The sequence below is a fragment of the Pectinophora gossypiella genome, chromosome 11 (assembly GCF_024362695.1).
Source record: "Pectinophora gossypiella chromosome 11, ilPecGoss1.1, whole genome shotgun sequence".
Lineage (NCBI taxonomy): Eukaryota > Metazoa > Arthropoda > Insecta > Lepidoptera > Gelechiidae > Pectinophora > Pectinophora gossypiella.
This window is the reverse complement of record NC_065414.1, coordinates 8,206,948-8,229,659: the sequence shown is the minus strand read 5'-3', so window position 1 is coordinate 8,229,659 and position 22,712 is coordinate 8,206,948. Positions and strand designations below refer to the sequence as shown.

The following is a 22,712-nucleotide window of genomic DNA, read 5'->3' as shown; positions in this document are numbered from 1 at the left end:
ATCCATACGAATATTACGTCACAGTTTAGAAGCATTACACACTTTGCTATCGGCAATGTGCGGCGTAAGGATGTTTAAGAGGGCATCTATGATTATTCTTCAAAATTACACCAGCCATATCACGTTCTAAAGTGGTATAGTTAGTGATTTAGAGTATAAATTAAATAAAATCTTAATTTTCAAAGAGTTTTCTAATGATTACGCTTTTATACTAAGTATATAAGAAGTTATAATTAATTTCATTGCTATAAACTACCTATACATCAAGCTAGAATTATAAGTATAAACCCACTCAAGCGCCTTACAGCTGTCGCCAGCAGTGTTTAGCATTTTTAAATCTGTGTTTCCCGCTTGGTTAAACGACTGCCGTCATAGTACTGAACGCTACTTAAAAATACATTAGAGGTATTTACCGTTTTATCTTTCAGCATCGATACTCTGCAGTTGAGTAAGGCTTCTGAGCCCACATGTGCTGAGATGTGCGAGACCTTTTCTTCTTCGAAATAAGGTCCCCAATGGTGTTCGTGATGGTGGTACCCTTGGTAAGGTACATAGTGCCTTGATTCTTCTACCTTGCCTGGGAACAATTGGGCTATATTAATCAAATGATGCTTATAAGATTTTCCTTATTAATGTATTCATTAGGATTTCATACTAAAACAGTATCCTGTTAATAGCTAAGCATATTCCGTCAGCCCGTTTATCCGACCTTCAGCAGGCTGGCATTAATGAATTATGAACTGTAGTACGGGAAAAAGGAAAATATGACTAACAGGGTCACAGTAATATTGAAATATAAGATAAATCTCTAATTTATGTAGGTACATAAACATAACAACACTTCACCCAAGTACGCGTATGTATCATTATGTTTCGTTCCTTAATTCTTATATTGTGTGGGTTGTGAGGTGGATTACAAACCTCACCAGCCTTGGTGTCAGGGTTACTATTAAGCTGCCTAAGGCCCTGACATGACTCATGTAACGACTACGTACATACATCAGTAGTAACCGGAACCAACGGCTTAATGTGCCTTCCGAAGCATGGATCGTCTTACTTTCGGACAATCAGGTGATCAGTGTATGATGTCCTGACCAAACTAGAGATCACAAAGTGATTTTTGTGATTTTTCCCCACCGGAATTCGAACCCAAGACATCCGGATCGTTAGCCCAACGCTCAACCACTGGACCACGGAGGCCGTTAATGAGATAAAGTCGATAGTAGATTATAAATACGAAAGTAATTCAGTTTCTCTGCTGCCATTTAACGCCTGTACATATATAGATGTCGATGGCCGAATGAGGACAAAAGTAGAATAATAGACACAGATATAGGGCACTTTTCAGGAAGAAATGTAGAGTAGGTACTACATTACGTATAATTGAAAAGGTAACCGAAAGTCATGTCGACAAATTCGCCGGTATAAAGGTAGTAAGTATACCACAGCTCTAAAGAGATCCAGATTGAATTGCGCAAGGAAAACAGACGTCTCGGCAGGGAATTCAATATTTCAGGCATTAGCATAACCTTTACACAAGTAAAATAATAAAAAGAAAACGGAATATAAATTAGCAAAGTCGGTCAGAAAGAAAACATTTTATAGAATAAATTCTTAGTAATTTCAAATGAAAATAATTATTATTACATATTGTGCGGTATGTACACTTGTACATAACGATGATCATTAAAAGCTTAGGTGCTCACACGTTTTTTCTTTTAATATCAATCAGTTTAAAATATAAACTTGTACGTATAGGTAGGTATAATGGTGAACTTTCAAGTAAATACATAGTAACCTCGAGGAATGAACTGAATCAATTGACCTTTGCTTACATTATGCTGGAATTTACTGAAGACTTTGTTGTGATATTTAGCTTAAATATCATTTATATATTCACGCATGACGACAGCACAATGGCCTCTATAAAACACTCTTTTATCTCACTTAATATTAATCTAAAGGAAATTTGATCAATTCTTTCAATCTTACTTTATACGAGAACTGGATAATCGCCTTTTAATATGCATTATGAATATTTTGATTATCATTCTAGGAGAATCAATAGTTATCAAAAACAAAAATTAAAGACTGGAATAACAACCTCAGAACACATTAAAGGTTCTCACAAATAAAATATCCTGACACATCAAATATATCATCATCATCATCATCTGATATATCAAATAATCCTTTCTGACTGTGGGTTAACTGCTTGGTTCCAATAGTAAAAACTATTGTCTCCAATGCGTGATGATGGGTGGAGCTTCAAGGATTCAGTTATACTTTTGTGTCCACTGTAGTATAAGTGCGCTGACATTTTTCTTTACATACATAAAATCAAATGCTTCTCGTTTGACGTTCTCCATAATGCCAAAATTCAGTAAGTATCTCGATAAAATCACTTATTTTTGCTGAAAATTACCGTGCAATAAACTTTACGATTCGGGACCAATCCGTACTTGAGACAATGGGGTCATTGACTGTCTTTATATTCAGGAACAACGTCTTAACGGAGACATAGTGAACCATAAAATAAAGCACGTGATTTGTTTGAAATCACGTTTGTGAATTTGCCTTTTCGTATTGCGATGCGTCTAACGGTCGTTTCCAAAATCTATCTTGTCCATAGGGTTTGCATACTAATGTAACTTTTGATACTTATTTATGTTGTATCAAAATAAATGGGTAAATTAGACAGATTATTGACAATGGCCGGTAATAAAAAAAAATAATTTTGAACTACAAAGCAAAGATAATTCTTTTGGAACGATTATTACAAACACAATTCCTATATCTAAAACCATTACTCATGTGTCTGGTATTTGTACAAAACGAAAACTCGACGTTATCGTTCCCCTCTTGCTTTTTATAACACTCGAGATACAACATAACATTGAACGAATCGATACTCACTCTGTAACAAATGATCGTTCTTGTCAGTTGCTCCCTCGCGTCTGATGTTTTCACGGAGATGTTTCGTGATGTTTTTGAATATCTCTCTGGACAGAGCGAGGCCGTCCTTTTCATCGCTTCGACGCCTCCTGACATTCGAGCGATAATCTTCTGAGAAGCGCAGGGGTTCTGGAGAAAAACGACTTTGTTTAGCATCGTCATCAGCTAAATATATCCTGGCTACTGGACGAGGGCATCTCCAAGCGAAAATTTTTTTCGGTGTTTCTTCAGAGTATTAGCAAACTGTATGTATAAATAGGCATAACATATAATGCATGCTGTATGTTCACTGATTGTAATATGTGGTGATCCTTCTATTTCTTCATCGGAAATTGTCGCCGACCTTAGCGACAAACTGTATCGAGCATTTTATTCTTATCTCATAAATTACTTTATTTCTGTGCCGGGTAAAAGGCCTTTATTCAATTATTCTATAACTAAAAAAATAAAAAAAATCCGAAAGCTTTGCAAAATTGTACTAAATATGATTGTGAAATCCGCAATAAAACTATTGTTTTGTGCAAAATGACATGTGCTTCAGATGAGCGCATAAAAACTGAAAAAAAAAAGAATACACGCAACATGAAAGGGATGGAAAGTGCTGTCAATTGAAGCCCGTGCCGAGTCATAAATACTGTTATGATGGTATTTCAGTCAGTTTCAAAGGTTGATGGTATTATATGATGGTATTTCAGTCAATTTCAACCCGAATGTGTTTAATTAATGTTGATACTATTAAACAGTTCACATTACACTAACTCACTATGATACATTTAAATATGGAATTCATATTATTTACGAGACGGTCGGAATAGACGTCAGGCATTTTGACAATCTATGTCTCCATTTTCCGCAGCATAGCGTGGAGCATATTGGCAATTTTTCATTCTGTCTGAAATGTGGTGATAGCAGTCAGTTTTCTTTATATCTTCCTTTCTATTTACTATTATTACGGCTTTTGCAGGCATTTGAACTGCGAGCGCCTTGAAAAATTGCAGCTTAGATGCATGTTTAGTGCAGTTGACATAATTATCATACAAACTACAAACCGACTGTAATGGATGCGGTTATGCCAACCGCACTAAAACTGGATCCAAGTTGCTATTTCGTAGCTGGCTTGCAATTTAATTGGAATTCTTATACATAATTCTTAACATTAAAACCACGTAAATTAATAGACAATTCATTTACACTTTACTGTTCACATTAATATAATATTAATGACAAAAAGAGGTACAAAAGTACCTATTGGACTTATCTCTACAGAGATCTCTTTCAACCAACCCCGCATTGTGTGAGAGGTCAATAACATTGGGAAGGCAGTTCCGTGTTTTGTCTAAGTCTAAATTAAGTTTACCTAGGCCAAAGGCAAATAGCAATTTGTGGTAGATTTAAGCCCTGTCTAAGGCAATGTTTTAAGGCTAGAATGTGGGTGACAGTCTGTGTTTGTACGTTACAATTTCCTCTTCAAAGGGTGATAAATGGAATCCCAAAGCTAACGTTGTACGTTTATTTTGTGGTTTGGGTGTTCAGTTTTAGGTGACACTTTGACGGAGTATAAATAATAATACTATGAACAGAAGGGACACTCTCCGCCCCGAGCTTGGATTACTTCAACCCTTCTTTGCACACTCTGAGAATCACTCTAGGCTATTTAAAACATAAGGAGTAAGGGACTTTCTGTCTCGTTCGCACGCAGGGGCAAAGCGGCACTTCTAAATAGGTTCTAGAGAACACATTTTATTTGACGTGACTTGCCGCTGTTGTAGATTTGCCGCAGATGGCATTAACTACTTGGCCGGACTAATGGGGAGCACTGAAGGATCTCACCCGGTACAACGTTTAAAACAACAGGCCTGAGGGTGCCCAGTTGGGCGCGAATCTCGGGTCAGGGCGGGGTCTGAGAGGAAAAATATTTGAAAGAATTAATCGACACTAGTGAGTCGTAAGCGATAAGCGCTGAATGAGGGAAAGCTGGCGGGGTCGGTATCGGTATCAGAGTCCTGAAGTGTTTGGTGTCGCGAGCTGATTGGCCGCCTCTATGGCTAGAGTGACCGGGTCGTCGCGATTGTATATTGCGTCCTTCGGACGCCGATACTTTTCAGTACCGTCCCTAAGCGGGATGTATTCGAAAGCCGCAACTACCAGGGGATTTGGGTAGTGCGGAGCAGACTAGAGAAACCGAATACTTTGAATAGATTCAAAATTATATTGCTTTTCTCCGGTAAATTATCGGTGGTTCTTCTCTTCTCGCGTGGGTTGAGAAATCAATGCCCGATCTCATCAGCCCTTATATAAGGGTTTCATTTGAAATGGGCCTCTGATATGGCTCATGTAACGACTGCATACTTAGGTAAGTAGTAGCCGGGACCGAATACATAATGCCCCTTCCGAAGCACAAATCATCCTACATTCGGACATTGGGTGATCAGTCTGCAATGTCTTATCGAAACTGGGGATCCGTGGTTAAAAGACAAGCACAAGCCTAAATCTAAAAACTAAATTTAAGCCTATCAGGATAGGATGCCGAGTCAACGTAAAATGAAATGAAATAAAATAATATGAAACGAAACGAAATGAAATAAATATTTTCCATATAGTGGTACAAAAGATCTTAATATATTGTAACAAAAAAGTCCATCACTCAACCATATAGCGTGCGAATATTAAATAATTTATAATTAAAAGAACATGCTTGAAATCTAATCTTTTATAAATCTGCCTTAAAATCATCAACAATAGATATTTTAAATACACAAATAACACATTAGTACAATAATTATTAACCTTAATTTAAATAAACGGTCGTATAGAAGAAAATTCTAAAAGCGATTAAGCCACCAATTGCCATGTACCTTGAGAAGTCTTTTAATTCTGTAATTGTTCATTTTTGGTGCAAAATATATTTTTATTTGTTAATTATTATTCACGCTAATCATTATATAAACCTTCACCTAAACATCATTCAAACTTTGACAAACATTTGAAAGGTTGTACTAGCTACCGATTTCCAGTAAGTAAGTTTAAAGTTTTCCTTGCAGACGATCAGGCACTTTGCTAGCGCTCGCCTTCTTGCAATGTCTTCAATATAAGTTTACAACACTGTTCTTAATAACATGAACTTTGATTTACTTATACTTACTTTTAATTCTATATTATTTACTATGAAAAATTCGTTTATTATTGAATAAATATATCATAAATATAAATTTAATACTTATCTGCAAGACTGAAAATAACAAAAACTTATAATGTGTTTTGCTGTTTAGTTTTCAGGGCAATCGGTAATGTACATATTTTCTTACAAGAGTTTTGCCCTTACAAGACTACCTATACAAAAACCAAAATATATAATCCAAATTGGTTTTATTTTGAAACCTATCAAAACCGAGTATCTCTAGGAAAACTTTCTCCAACAAGTCAAATATACTTGGGACGGCGTTTTTAGTACAATATAAATATTATTTTACAAAGAAAAACAGCAAAGACCAACGTACCTGTTAGCTTAAAAAAGATGTCAGCTAAAAGCCTTGTTGTTGTGTTTTAATCAAATATCTTTGTGTATCTTTCTTGTTATCGAATCCCCTCAAGTTTTAATCCCGCTTCGGAATTGGAAATCTTACTTCGGATAATATTAATCTTCGCCCCGTATTGTTGCTTCACTTTTTGTTTTATCCAATGTCGGGAAAGACAAAAAACAATGTTACAATGAACAGACCTAATTATGACTGCAAAAATAGTATTAAATTTATGATCGTGTATTAAATAGTCGTTAGAATATTGGATGACCTATTTTGAACCGTTAGACAGGGCTAAGCCTAGAGGAATGAAGTTTAGAAAGATATAAATTTGCTATTCAAAATTCTAGATTAAGTAAATTAAATTCACCTTTTTTAGGGTTATGTATACGTTTTTACAATAAAATACCAGATAGTATTTTAAATTTGTCAGAGAATAAATTTAAAGCTCACGTGAAGCTTACATTATGTAAAAAATCTTATTATAATATTAATGATTACCTAAATGATAAAAATGTCTGGTATTAAATATGTTCCTATAGTTATTAAATAACTTGTAATGTACCCTTAATGGGTTTTTAAAAGATGTGTTGCTGTTGCAGTTTCTTGTCATTTCTTCTCCTCAGCCATAACACATTGCGAAATGACGTAAATTCAAAAATGTTACATTGACCTTCAACAAGTTTATCCATGATAATTACCTACGTTGAATAAATGATTCTGATTCTATATTAATATTGTTAAATATACAATATACGAAAGAGATGATGTTTATTGCCGAATATCGAGATCAAAGGATAGCAGTGGTAAATAAACTACAACGTCTGTAACATACTTTTTTTGAAAGTTCAAACGTCTAATGTACCTTAGATTACTTATAGTAAACTACTAGAATTCTAAAGAAAATCCACAACGCGTTCAGTACCGTAGTTAGTTTTATTCGAAATCCGGGATTACCTATCCATTAAACTCTGAATCCCTCGGTGTAAGCGTTTTGTATTGTAATCTGTTGCCTTCGAAGTTTTCTACGGAGAATTTGCTAATGTATCTACTTAAATACGAAATTTGTGTTTGTTTCGTTGTTCATGTATTGAGTGTAATTACCAACATTATTTTCATAAAGATACTTACGACGTAGAAAATTTCGGTAAAAAAATTACATTGAAAGATTGAATTAATGAAAAGCTATTCCACTCCCTTCAGGGGTAAGCCACGTTGCAAACAATTATGACAATTGACAGTGGCATGAGGTGATTATGAGGGGACATGACAATCTCATATATTTTTATGAGTGACTTTATTAAAGCCCTGAAATTCATCTCTTTGTATGACGACATATTTTTAACTTATCTCATTGCAGTTGCACCTAATTAGCTGTATAACAGCATGGAGAGGAGACCTGAGGCTATAACGTGACCTCAAAACATACTTGATGTTGCCAGCTGGGCGCGAATTGGGTCATTGCGTTTTTTGATATGATCGCAACGGCCGGAAGAGCCCTGACTGAAGGTCTTACATTTAGTGTTGATTCCAGATACATTCAGAGGAGAGGATTTTTGGTATAACTATTCCAGTTTGAATGCAAATTTCCGCTTCCCGTAACGTAACGCTTCCAGTATCACACCAGTGCGTGGTGACCTTTATCCATTGCATTTACAAGTCATCCTCTGCTCCTTTGCATATTTTCCAGATTTAGACTAGAAAATACAAGCATTTGACCCATGTATTTGATAAGTCACGGTTTCTGCTCGTTCCAATCTGAGGTCTAATCCTGTAAGTCAGTTTCTATATTGACATTACAATATTCAATCCTGTTATTGGTAGAAACTGGCAACTTCTGCAAATTCATTAAAATTTTAGCCAATCATAGGTACGATTCCATCTATCAACGTAGAAACTACGTTACATGAACAACATCTTGGATTGTCGACATGAAGCGCGCTTACATTTCACATAACTAACATCAGTTCATTTTGCTAGAATATTTTACACTATGATAGTACAATGAGGAACTTTTCAGGCTATCTATGTTCTCCAAAAACAATATAGATGGCGCTGTTAAAATTAAACATGATAATTACATATTAACTCATTGCTCGGCGTACATGTACAAAATATAATGTAATGGCAGAGGTATATAATATATGAAAATAATTGTTACTTGATATTTGGGTCAGTTATGTCTTCTCTTTATTTCGATCAAAATAATAATGTGCGGTAGATGTATTATGCCTGGGTGTAATAACAAGGGTCATCATTTATACCCAAAAACAAAGATAAAAGATGCATTATATGTGTTATCCATGAAATTAGAAGGTTAAACGAAGACAAACTATTATTATTATTAAGAAAGAAAGATATTTATTTCAATATTGAACGCCACATTAACAAACATTCATTCATTCATTGTGTCATTAATATACATACATACATACATAAACTCACGCCCGTAATCCCAAATGGGGTGGGCAGAGCCACAAGTAATCAAAGACAACTTGCAGCCACTGTTGATACGAAGTCCTAAGATGTCATTAATATAATAAATCATAAGTTGTCTATGTACGTGTTTAGCAATATTAGCAATAAGTATACATTTAGTTTACTTGTAACTCATAGTTATCAGCTCATTTATTGCGTGTTAACACCGACCCACTGAGTTTCTCCCAAGCTGTCCAAGGTTAGCCGGAAGAAATCCCAATTAGAGATAAGCTCGCCTATTCTTTATGTAACGATAAATCATATGTAAATTTCCTTTGTATTTTAAAACAATAAAGAGCATACAAACAATACAATCAAAACTGTACAGCGCCATCTACAGTTTTTTTGGGGAACATAGCCTGGAAAGTCCCTCACTGATCCCAGATTACTACTGTGTGCACTATGATGCATAATCAAAGTTATCGATCCAGTTGTTTACGCTCAGCGCTTACATAACGCAAAGACAAAACTTCCGTAACATGTTGACTTTATCAGCATTGAATATACTATTTCTATGCTATCGACTAAACTTTCTTCTCTACTGGACAGGGTGTAAAGAAGAAACATACAATGCGTTTAGATGCTTATCATACCGGGCGTTTGTCGTAAAGAAATATTCCACTCCAACATAATTAGCCATCATAAAACGCAAGCTTCGTGGTCCAATGGTTAAGCATTGGGCTCACGATCATCAAACAGAATAGAATGGAATGGAATGAAATGGAATAGAACATAATAGAAAAGAATACAAATAGTTTATTAAAAAGGGCGCCACACGCATAAAGAAGACAATAACATCATATCAGATTTTCACAAATCAATTACCAAAAAGTAAGACGGATTTTCGTCGAAATTATCATAAGGTGGTGGTGGATTTTCTGAGATAAAGGGCCTCACTGAGCACAAGTGGCGGCGTGAACCACGACGCTGATATTACGTGGACTCTTGTCATCACTTTGTGATCTCTAGTTTTGTTAGGACTCTGCAAGCTGATCACCCGATTGTCCAAAAGTAAAATGATCTCTTTCGAAGTACATGTTGCATATATAAGAAGTCGGCTCTGGCTACTTTTTACCTCAGTACCTATATAAGTAAGTAGACAAGATTATTGGACACTTAGAAAAACACAACGAATATATTAAAAACATCATAGAAGGGAATGTTTTTGAGTTTGAGTTTGTTTCATTACCTATTGCAATCAAAGTAACACTATATATATGGGTGAATATCAAAATGTGCCAAGTTTAGTGGCGCACTTTCATATTATGTTTTCGTGAAAAATTGGGTTCCAACATGAAAAAGGATAGTTCTAGCTACGTGGTAACTTGTTCCTCGAGAAGTTTTCTACATTAATTGACAAAACTTTGAATGTTGTAACTTTGTATGTTGAAATATTAAAAATATCCGGCCACAAAATATTTTTAAAATGCTTCAGTGGTTACCGTCCATTGTTGCATTATAATTATTGACAAGCTTTTAAATGCAAATTTTTATTCATCCAACAAAAATGGAAAATCGCCTGTGGGCTTCCCATATAAAATATAAATTTAATAAGTCTTTATCACTCAGCTCATATCCATGTAGGATGAATAATACGTGTACATAACGAATGAAATAACTATGGATTGTTCGAAGGAGCACTTTAGCATAGTAACATTGAGATACCTTATCACCACCTAGTAGTTGTTCTAATCTTAGAATGCCGATCTTCTAGGTACCTTAATATTTAATGTATAGAGTTTACCGACGAGAGTTTCAACAAGAATAATTGTAATTGATGAACAGTTATTATTACTACTTTGAAGCGTACAGTCATCATGTACCCACTTTAGAACCCTGTCGCACGATCATATTTGACATTTAATGAGACTTACGGTTTAATTTGTCAAAAAAGTTAATGTGTGTGAATGTGGTACCAATGTGTATACATATTAATGCTCGTGACCGTACTCGATTTATCAAGCGAATGTAAGTGATAGAGTAGGTTGAGGAGGGGATAAGAAAACTTACCGCAATTAAATTCAGGGTGTTTTAAAGCTGAGCCAGGTCAGGATGATTTTTAACCAGCGAACGTAACGTAACATAAGCTCACGACTATATACCAATTGGGTCGTGTACTAGGTTCAAAATAAATTATAAAAATACTGATTACTAAATAAAGACAGATAGATCTAAAACTACGGGTTCGAATCCCGGTGGGGACATATCACAAAAATCACTTTGTGATCCCTAGTTTGGTTAGGACATTACAGGCTGATCACCTGATTGTCCAAAAAGTAAGATGATCCGTGCTTCGGAAGGCACGTTAAGCCGTTGGTCCCGGTTACTACTTAATGATGTAAGTAAGTAGTCGTTACATGAGCCATGTCAGGGGCCTTTGGCGGCTCAATAATAACCCTGACACTCTCAATCCACACGATAGAAGAAGAAGAAGATCTAAAACTAAAGAAAAACATTCACTGTCTTCTCATTATCATCATCAGCCCATTAACGTCCCCACTGCTGGGGCACAGGCCTTCCCTATGGATGGATAGGGAGATCGGGCCTTAAACCATCACGCGAGCACAGAGCGGATCGATGGTTATTAACGACTGCTAATGCAGCCGGGACCAACGGCTTAACGTGCCTTCCAAAGCACGGAGGAGCTCGAGATGAAAACTTGTTTTTTTTGTGGTTTTTTGCGAAAGTTGCTTAACTTCAACAATCACAGACCGAGCGCGTTTACCGCTGTGCTACCGAGCTCCTCAACTGTCTTCTATTTAACTTATTTATGAATTTTAATCAAGAAAAATTTAACAATAAGTCCGATATTTTATCACGTTTTCTATGACGTCACAATGTGCTTTTACATACAAATTACAAAGTAATTCCGTGTTTTGATATTTAGTACAAAGTAATTGATTTGACTAGTTGGAAACTAGCCTATTGGAGTCAGAGGCACATCCATCACAAGACGAACTATGTACTCATACTTCACCGAGCTTTCTGTTAGCGAACATGTATAAAGATTTTCATGAGATGGATAAAGTGATAGTGGTGGGGTCAGAACCCTATTCCATGGTCGCCACGGCAGTGTAAAATAGGTATGTTAGACTTGTTTGAGATTTCTTATGATATCTTTGTCATCATCTCAAAAATTACGTCAGGTTTCAAAGGTATGTCAGGTCAATGTCCGACCCCTTGCTTTTGTTTTATACCGTTTTGGCTTCCGGAAATTCGGTCCCATAATAGGCATGAATCGCTGATTCGGAATTCCACGAATTTTCTTTTGCGTAAGTAAAATGGTTGCCTAGCTTTTAAAAGGACTTTTTAAAATTAAATTACTGAAAATTTTCATTTATTTTCCCGGAATTCAGAGATTTAAATTCAGTAAATGAATCTATTGGATATTTAGTTATAAATTTTCTTCGTAAAGCATCCACGTTGTATGTCTGTACAAGTGTTAATGCTGTTCGACTCAAAACTACAAAAAAGTAAGCATTAGTGTTGAATTAATGGAAGTGAGAAAATTTTGGCTACGTGGTCGGGTCAGAGTTCGCACATGCTGACCTAATACGCATTAGGTTCATAGTTTGCACTCTCTGACTCCATGCGGCTTGGCAAACTGTACGCGTCGTGTGGAATATCTAAACAAGTAATGAATACTGTTTTATCTTTCGGAGATACGTTTAGATATTCACTGTGGTCCTGAGGTTCACCGGCTGGCTTCTCAGAAGGGGAGACTCGGTTCGAACACAGTACCGGACTTGCACTAAAGAGTTAATTTATCTAGAGTACAGTTTTTTTTACAGTTGGCTAGAGCATTTTATAGACGGCCATGTGGCTCACGTTGGTCTAACAGAAAGCTCGGTGACGTGTGGGTACCTAGCTCATCTTGCGATGGATGTACCTCTAACTACCGGGATACAGTCATGAGACTCATTAGCTTATGTTGCGTTATACGTTTGTGGCATAGGTACAAGAGTACAATAAGTACCTAATATAATCTTTACATACATACATACATAAACTCACGCCTATTTCCCACCGGGGTAAGCAGACATTATAGAATTCCATTTGCTTCGATCCCGACACACTTCTCTTGCTTCCGCCACATTCATCAATCGCTTCATACACGCACGCCGGTTCAGAGTAGATCGTATTAAACCTTTTCTAAGGACATTTCCAATTTGGTCAATGTAAGTCCTTTTTGGTCTTCCTCTGCCAGCCCTACCATCAACTTTCGGTTTTTTACTTTCGCTTCTTTTTTTTTAGATAATATTTACCAATAAAAAAATCAAATACCTACCAGACTCGGTATGAATGCAGCATAGTGCGAGACACACGAGGTAGAAGCCGCCACACTGCATATTAGAGGGCACATCACAGGTGTTGACGTATCACGCACGCCATTTACCTGTGGACAAAAAAAAATGTTTCTTCAGTAAAAAAAATATGTTTCATAAACTTTTTTTAACACTTGACAGTTTGCCGCAACGACCTGTATAAATAATAATGTATTGTGTGTTACAAAAAAATATTCTCATCAATTTTACAATCCACCTTGAATTAAAGACGAGAGTTATTGTTATAAGTATTTTTTATTTATTTATAACACTTTATATATTACACATACATTGCTTTACGATCATCACTAACTTTCACAGGTTTGTCTTGATGCCTTCATCGGCATAGGTCACTTTAATAGCATGCTTTCTCATTATCACATTCAAAGGACAATACATATATCTTTACCACTTTGGTGCTTACTTACTTGTACCTAATAGAAACAGGTAGCAAACAGAAATCACACATCGACTGACAGTAAGCATTCGCCGCTGTTTGCAGTCGCTAGTGTATAAACCGGTATACTAGTGTTAGGTTTCTTTATACCGATCCGCATTTTAAAATCGTTCACTTGAAAGTATATACCCCCAGTTTAAGTAGCACACAGAACTTGTCATTATTCTTCCGTCGTGTGAATTGTGAGGTGAATTACCAACCCCGTCAACCTTGGTGTCAGGGTTATTACTGAGCCGCCATATGCCCCTGACATGACTCATGTAACGACTACGTACTTACATCAGTAAGTAATAACCGGGACCAACGGCTTAACTTTTTACTTTTTGGACAATCAAGTGATCAGCCGGTAATGTCCTAACCAAACTAGGGATTACAAAGTGATTTTTGTGATTTGTCCCCACCGGGATTCGAACCTGGGACCTCCGGATCGTGAGCGAAGCTTTAAATGAAAGAGAAAGAATTTTAGTTTTATTTTTTGATATGCAAAAAGCATTTGATTTTGTTCCACATGGTCTTCTCCTGCGTAAATTAGAAAATTACGGCATTAGAGGTTTAGCGCTAAGTTGGTTATCTTCCTATCTCCAGAACCGTAAACAGTGTTTTGAGATAGTCAATATTAATACCGAAAATATGATGACCTCCTACAGATCTTCACAAATGGTCAACGCGTATGGAGTCCCTCAGGGCAGTGTACTAGGACCATTATTATTCTTACTATTTATCAATGACCTCCCCGATATCACTAAGAACGAATGTACATTGTTTGCTGATGACATTTCAGTCGCCATAACTTCCAGTAAAAAGAATAGCGTTAGTGATTACATAAATGAAGTAAATAGTACTTTAAATTCTATAATAAATTGGTTACAACATAATAACTTGACCTGTAATATGTCAAAAACTAACTTTATTCAATTTTGTAAATATAATGAGACAGTACAACACTTAAATATAACTTATAATGGACAGAATATACAAGAATGTAACAAAACACAATTTTTAGGATTAACCATTGATCAATATTGTAACTGGAAAGCTCATATAGATAAGGTGTGTAGTAAAGTAAACAGCTATAGATATGTCTTAAGTAAACTTCGTAAAGTAGCTTCAACTGAAACTTTGCTCACTGCATACTACGGATATGTATATACCGGGTGTTAGTGACATCGTAACGAATACTGAAAGGGATGATTCAGACCATGATTCTGAGTTAATATCTAGTGGAATTTTCCGTCGCAAAATTCATGAAATTTTGAGTTTTGTTTTTAATTATTTTCAATTCCATATTGTGCTTTTAGCTGCATAGAACCCAAATTTCAATAAAAAAAACAATAATGACAAATTATCGAAAATTTTCGATGTAATGGAGACAACAGCTGCTCGAACGGGTCAACGGCCACACGCACCGCGCCGCGCGCCCCGCTCCGCATGCCCCGCTCCGCGCGCCCCGCGCCGCACGCCGGCGGCGCGGCGGCGGCGCGGCGGCGGCGCGGCCTACAAAGTAGGCACTACGAACCGATCCTATTTCTTTCTCTGTCTATCGTAAATTATAAATTTATTTTATTCTTATTCTTAAATGGACGGATAATCAACAGGCATAAAATTTATGGAATACACGTCAATTTTAAGCAGAAATCTAAAACAACCGACAGAATTAAGTTACCAGCGAGATACCTTTTTGATTCGACCGGGTTATTCATTCATTTACTCATAGGAATCAGGGCCATTATCTACCTAAAACAGTTGAAACAGTAAATAATTGTATTCTTTGTTGTCATTAGAATAACTAACAACCAACTAACACAACCACCACAGATTAGGTAATTAGTTACCTACTATGTCAACCATCCACCAACTTAGTATGTAAGTACCAACGCAAAACCTCGCTACACAAAAATCGAAAATAAATAAATCTTTTAGATCAATACCCATTATTGTTACAAAGCAAGACCTATCGGTACTATCGCTAGTATCGATCTAAATGTACTATCACTACTTTCGATAGTTTAGACAATTTTCAAGTTCAACAATTGATAATCTACCTATCGATAGTTCGGCAACTCCGCCGCGTAGGCAATGTCGGCATGTTCAAAGAAAAAAATTGTCCGAGTGGAGTGATCTTATTTTTCTTGTTACATGTTGGTACCGTACCGAGGTACTAAGTACTAAGTTATTCGTAGTTTTAAATCTCATTGTTAAATCATCAGTAAAGAACTAATTAAACCTATCCTGTTCTGTGTACAATATTCATGTAACGGCTACGTGCTTACATAAGTACCTAGTAGACGGGAGCAACGACTTAACGTACCTTCCGAAGCACGGATCATTTTACTTTCGGACAATCAGGTGATCAGCCTGTAACGTCCCAACCAAAGGCCTTATAAACAGATTTTTGTGATATGTCCCCACCGGAATACGAACCCGGACCCTCCGCATCCCATCGCTCAACCACTGGACCACATAGGCCAAGAAGGTTCTAAGACATAATTAAAGGATCCTGGGACGCAAGACCTCCGAGTTAGGGCTTGTTTGATCTGTCTTGATGGATACTCGGACGTGAATAGCCTCACGGATCAAGGGCAACGCGCGCCAATAAAGTAGGCATTACGAACAGATACTAGGTATTTCTTTGAGTTGATAGGTATCAAGTGAAGTTTCCTGTCGCCAAATTCATAAAAATAATAGATTTTTTTCAGTCCCATATTGTGTTTTAAGCTGCATAGAACGCACATTTAAAATAAACAAATAAAAATTACTAATTATTAAATTTTATCAATGTCATCAATAATAATAATAACGTATCTACAACTTCAGCTATGCGCAGGTGAATAGCCGGCGCACGGGTCAAGGGCAACGCTCGCCAATAAAGTAGGCATACGAACAGATACTATTTCTTTCTCTGTCACTTGCACCATAAACATACTTCTCTCTCTCTCTCTAGTCGTCGGCTCGACGCGGCCGCGGCCGGTGCGTCGTCTTAGTCGGCGCCTTTGATGCTTTGCGCTAACGCCGCCGCGCGCTTCCGCTCAGTCGAATACTAAGCTTGACCCGAATCGCGTGATGTTTTTCGAGGATATTTTTTTCGTGTTTGTGAGTGTTTGTTTCATTCTGTAAATGAGTAGTGTCGACTATGATGATAGATCATAGACCATTTACTGCGCAAAAGTATGGAAGATTGTTGATGTTTATTAAAGAGCAAGGTGTTGTGTTTGTGAGTGCGTGTGATACCTACCTACCGCGGAGGAAACGCGATGTTGCATACCTACGGGACGTGACATGTTCTAGGGTACCTACCTAGGTACTTCATCGGAAGGAATAACAATTAAGGTAAGGCAAGAGTAGGGTTTTTATTGTTAATAAGTTAGGAACGTTTTAATAACTGGTAGGTAGGTACCGTGCGTGAAAAATCGTGGCAGTAGGTGTTCTACTTCAACAAACAACATTTTTAAACGTTGAACCACTACTAAGCATCTAAATACAAGAGAATGAAAACTCCTACCTAGATATCAACATCGTATCTCACACGCGTAACGTAGCCGCGCGTAAGTTTAGCGTCTGTGTGGCGCGTTGTTCGACTTACATTGCGGCACAGTAAAAATTGAAAATCTTAATTAAACATTTGCGACAAGAAAAACACCCACCATCGTTTTTAGTACAATAAAATAGGCGTTCCATTTTTTTTTTCGTTACGATGTCACTAACACCCTGTATATATAGTAGGGTGGAGCGATTTCATTTTTTGTTTTTTTTCGCTTCGGTATACCTGTAAAAAGTTGCTATTTCAGGTCAACATTAAGCACAAAAAAAATCTATTGGCTTAAGCTATGTTTCGAGGTGCCCCCATCGTCATAAAGTTTTGAAAAATTTAGGCAAATTATGAGTTTTGCCAAAATTTTTCAAAACATCGCAAACATTTTATAAAACACCTGAGGGACAGTTATTACCGGTAGAAACATGCGTATTGACCCTCTAAGGAAGCGGGACGCGGGGGAGGGGTATTTCGGCGAAATGCCCCTCGTCCGCGCCCAAACACCCATCTAGTGACATTTAGTAATTTCGTGCGCTTACAGCAATTCATTTGTTTGGCGTTCATTTGCATCCTAAGTTGCATTCTAATGAATTACCACTGCGACATTTGTTATTACAATTAGATGGAAAAACTACAGGGCCGAAATGCTTTTCAGGTACCATTGGGTCTTAATTACAAATTTGTCAAACAATGCCGATAGTAGCATTCTCCGTTATACCCACAATATTGCCTGAAATTGTTAGGACAGAGCTGAGTATCGACCAAAAGTATCTATACGATATTATGACCGCTATCAGTACTGGTATATTATTTACTTCTGATTTAGCTAATATAGAACCTGGACTCCTTAACCATTCTAGATAGCTAACAACAGCTAATCGAATTCAAAGGTTGTATGCCACAAAAACTGACCCTGAAGAAAAATTAGTGGTATTAGCCACGTACAAAATGAAAGTTTATGGACCGATGTGGTTTACAATAAAATGTAATTCCTCGTGCATCGACGGGGCTAAGCACCTGTGACAAACTCTTAGACGCTATTTGAACTCCGATATGAAGGCTATTATTGACAAAGTAATCTAACGAAATGGATATTTCGGTCATCCAAAAAAATATCCTCATTGCCATGCTTGGCGATGACAGAGAGGCTATCCGAGATATGGCATATCGAAAAATTATAAAAGCAAGATCACAGAATACTCGAGGACTTCGAAAATTGAAGGTGCCGGTGTTCAATTTCGATGCTAAAGACTATACTGACATTATTTTGTGGCGTGACTGTGAAATAACTGAGCCACCACTAACTTCAAATTTGTCTGATGAAACCTTGAAGGAAATTGTAAAAAATGTTTTTATTATTATTATTTGTATGTCGTTTCCATATCTCGGGCCTATGGAGGCCCGGACTTTTGGAAGGCGTGCGTGGGGCCGAAGCCAACACGTAGAGGCCCCTTAAGACAGTTTAATCTAAATGTGGTGTGACACCAACCGGCGATTATCCCTGGATACACTATGGGAGTGCACCCAAAGACAATCCCCGGTTCGTGTAGGACTATTGCAGATTATGGGAACAAAGGGAACTGGGCTATTGGGCTGGAGGTTAGTGGACCGGGATACTGGAGCTATGGGGGACTATGGCGCCTGCTCGACCAATGTTGGTAAACATGGATAAAATGAGCAGGCAGTGACTCGCCACTCACTGGATGGGCCACCTATCTAGCCAACGCGACTGGACGGCAAGGCAGCAACATGGTTGTGAGCAGCTCAGGGTGTCGAGAGGTGTACACCGCTTTCTGCGAGGCGGTTTACCCGCCTCACCAACTCGCGACTTATGCATTATGCATCTTTCACTTCCACCCTGCGAGCGTATAGCTCTAACGCCCCACTTTGGCCGGCCAATGAAGGCAAGTCAGAGGTGAGGGTTCTGCGGCCCCCGCTGGGATCCACTCCGGTCGGCCAGTGAAGGCAAGCCGGAGACGGAGGGCCTGACCGACTCTCGGGGGATCTCAGCTCCGTGGTGTCGTCACTCACCAACAGCTCGCCACAAGCTGGCCTGCGGAGACTGACTGCACTGTTGAATTCACCAGGTTCGCTGATGAATTCACCAGGGGCGATGGGGGTCATCACATCCTTACGCTTTTATTATAATTATTAATAATATTTAAACTGTATTTTTAATGTTTCTGGATATTTTTTGTAATAAATAATTAAAACATAAAAAAATGATTTTCGTTGGTTTCTCATCCCTGCTGGGGCACCTCAAAACGTTAAGATAATTGTGTGATATTTTCTATGTTTGTTTTGTATATAACAAGACAACTTTTCATCGCTATGCCGTTGAAGAAAAAAAAAATTTTTTTTATTTCATATATTTTCGCTCCACCCTAATATATAGTCCTCCTTGTCGTATCCGACAACGGCGACCTCAGTCTCTTCTCTCGTGCGCTCGAATGAATCGTTTACGGATATGTAAACTCTACACTAAAATACGGACTATTAATTTGGGGAAACAGTACTGATTCTTGTAAAGCGTTTGTAGAACAAAAGAAATGTATTAGAGCCATGTGTGGTGTAGCACCAGATGAACCCTGTCGGCCTCTTTTTGCTAAATTAGGAATCCTGACGCTTCCTTCAATGTACATATATGAACTGGCTCTCTTTGCACACACACACAAAGATTTATTTAAGACATCAGGGGAGATCCATGGGCTAAATCTTAGAAATCCAAATAAACTAAGACAGGAGTTTACTCCTAGAACTACAGTTTATTATAAAAATTGACATTCTATGTGTGTGAGAACATATAACGCCATTCCGTCCTATATTAAAGAGCTACCCCATTTAAAGTTTAGATCCCAACTCAAAAAGTGGTTAAAGGGGAAGCAGTTTTATAGCATAAGTGAGTTTTTCAGTTTATAAATAGGTTTTTTTTTTCTTTTCTTTCTTTTTTTTATATAGATAAGTGTTTTTGTAATATTTTTAGTAGTTATTATTGTATGTCACAACATGACTAAATGTGCTGAGCGCTATAAGATTTACTTCCATCGATATACACACACATTTCCACATTTATGACAATAAATTTCATTTCATTTCATTTCATTTCACGGAGGCCGATAACTCGTCATTTGCAGAATTAAACAGGTATATATTATAGCACGTGAGGTGGGAATGAAGGATTCAAAAATACGACTCCGTTATTGTTCAAAATGCTACTAACTATTTCAACGCTTTATAATCCAATAAAAACTCGAGTAGTGTACAAGTTGACGCACTTAACGACTATCCTTCACTGAGTAATCTTGATAAATATTTTAGCCGCTCATAATCAAACGCAAATGAAGTTTACCAACTTAGATTACAAGCCGAGTTTTAGATAAATATTTTAAACAGCTGTAATTGGTTTGTGCGTGTTTGTGAATAAGAAATGATTTGGTAAAGACGACGACTGAAGTTGATGATCACTTACATCGAGATTCCTTCCTAGCGGAAGACGTTACGAGATTGATTATTAAAGATTCTCATTGAAAGAGTTTCTTTGTTACGTAAAATAATATTGTCTATCAGCCTATCGGTTTTTTGGGCGGCTTTCGTTCGACATAATCCTCTTACGCTCTGAACCGATATTCGCATCCTTAGACATGTTTTCTTAGTATTACGACAACATGAAGCGCTGCATAGTTAGTCCGGCAAATAGTGAATGAAGTCGACAGTCTTAGGTGGATTAGACGTTCGACAAAACGTATATTTATGTAACGATTAAAGTGTAACTAAATTACCAACTGAATAAATAGATATATTTCAGTTTGGGTTTGACCTACTGCTTTATTTGCTTCCTGCTAAATACTAATAATAAAAATGGCTTTCCACAAAAAGCCATTTTAAAACATTTTTGTAATAACTCAATAAGAGTAAGTTACAAAATAAATGTTTCAGCTGATGTTTAAAATAGACTCAAGAAATATATTACACTTTGGTCACAGATTCGTAAAATAAGGTTACCTTAATCTTTAACAACATTTCGACTACAAGAATGACAGATTATAACATAAAATTCTATATGCTATATTTGTGTATATGAGAACGTAAAATTATATTTGTGTACAATACAGCATATGAAGATCTGTCATATGAAGATATAGGTAATTTACTTAAATATTTGAGGAACTCGGTGGCGCAGCGGTTAACGCGCTCGGTCTGCGATTGTTGAAGTAAAGCAACTTTCGCAAAGGCCGGTCATAGGATGGGTGACCACAAAAAAAAGTTTTCATCTCGAGCTCCTCCGTGCTTCGGAAGGCACGTTAAGCCGTTGGTCCCGGCTGCATTAGCAGTCGTTAATAATCATCAATCCGCACTGGGCCCGCGTGATAGTTTAAGGCCCGATATCCCTATCCATCCATAGGGAAGGCCCGTGCCCCAGCAGTGGGGACGTTAATGGGCTGATGATGATGATGACTTAAATATTAAAAGAACCCTTTTGATGTTTTACTACTATTTCCAAATAGCTAATAATTAATTGCTAGAACTTATTGCTTCTGTCTCTTAAATAAACTTATTTTACGCGTAGGGTGTACGCGTAAAATAAGTTTATTGCGCATGATCTGACTGGATTTAGTCGTGAGCTTATGTTATTTTAAATAAACTATGAACAATATGAGAAAATGTTTGTTGGCGAATCCATTCACAAAATTTCAACAAACACAAATTTTATTTGCTTTTTGCCCCAAAAATAGTACAGTGTCATAGAACAACACGGGCCTCCACAACAAATGCAGAATAAAGAAAAACAACGAAGCATATTCATACATGTGTCCTCCTAATATCTTCGAACTAAGGCTAGGTTACCTATGGAAGAAAAATATTACGCTACGCAAGTTTCTATATACTCAGTAACAAACTTAAAACAAAAAAACCTTAAGTAGTATACGTATAAAGAGACTCAAGCTTTGGCGCAATGATAGCCTAACACATTGTGATTGATGTTCAACATTCATCGTCTAGTGAATGCGCTTTAATCAAGAGTGTTGTACGGAGACCTATAAAAGGAATGATTCCGTCGCCAGCCGTGTTATATGGCGTACTACCAGTGGTGTTCACGCGTTTTATGTTCTTACCCTCACGGTTTTAATGCGTTGGGTGAGGCGCACTGGTGTAGTTTATCGGCTATGTTTTTACTGCTTATTGTAATTAGAATGTTTGCGAAAACTGTATACGTAATATTTTATGAGAAAACATTGTATCAATTTGTTTGTGACATTGTTTATTTTCACATTAACAAATCGCGATTCGATTTGATTTCCCAGGCTCATCTCTGAAGGAAATAATGACTAATAATTTAAAAAGGTTGGATGTAAGTATACTGAAATGCGAAATAGAAATACAAAAAACAAGAAACAAAATGAATGTAGCTGATGTTATTTCCGAAAATCTTACGTCTTATTAAATTCCTA

The 22,712-nt window shown here is 37.1% G+C and overlaps 1 protein-coding gene across 3 annotated transcripts in view; it reads right to left on the bottom strand.

The window, feature by feature from the left end:
* Positions 1 to 22,712, bottom strand: part of LOC126370972 (uncharacterized) — a 119,358-nt gene that overhangs the window by 9,265 nt on the left and 87,381 nt on the right. For 2 of the 3 annotated variants that reach the window (XM_050016146.1, XM_050016145.1), the window contains exons 2-4: positions 13,240 to 13,347; positions 2,917 to 3,084; positions 414 to 577 (exon numbers count right to left, since the gene is read on the bottom strand). In XM_050016146.1, coding sequence (XP_049872103.1) covers positions 414 to 577; positions 2,917 to 3,084; positions 13,240 to 13,300 — 393 coding nt within the window. In that variant the 5' untranslated portion in view covers positions 13,301 to 13,347. The remainder of the gene's footprint in view (positions 1 to 413; positions 578 to 2,916; positions 3,085 to 13,239; positions 13,348 to 22,712) is intronic. The other variant, XM_050016147.1, reaches the window with a different exon arrangement.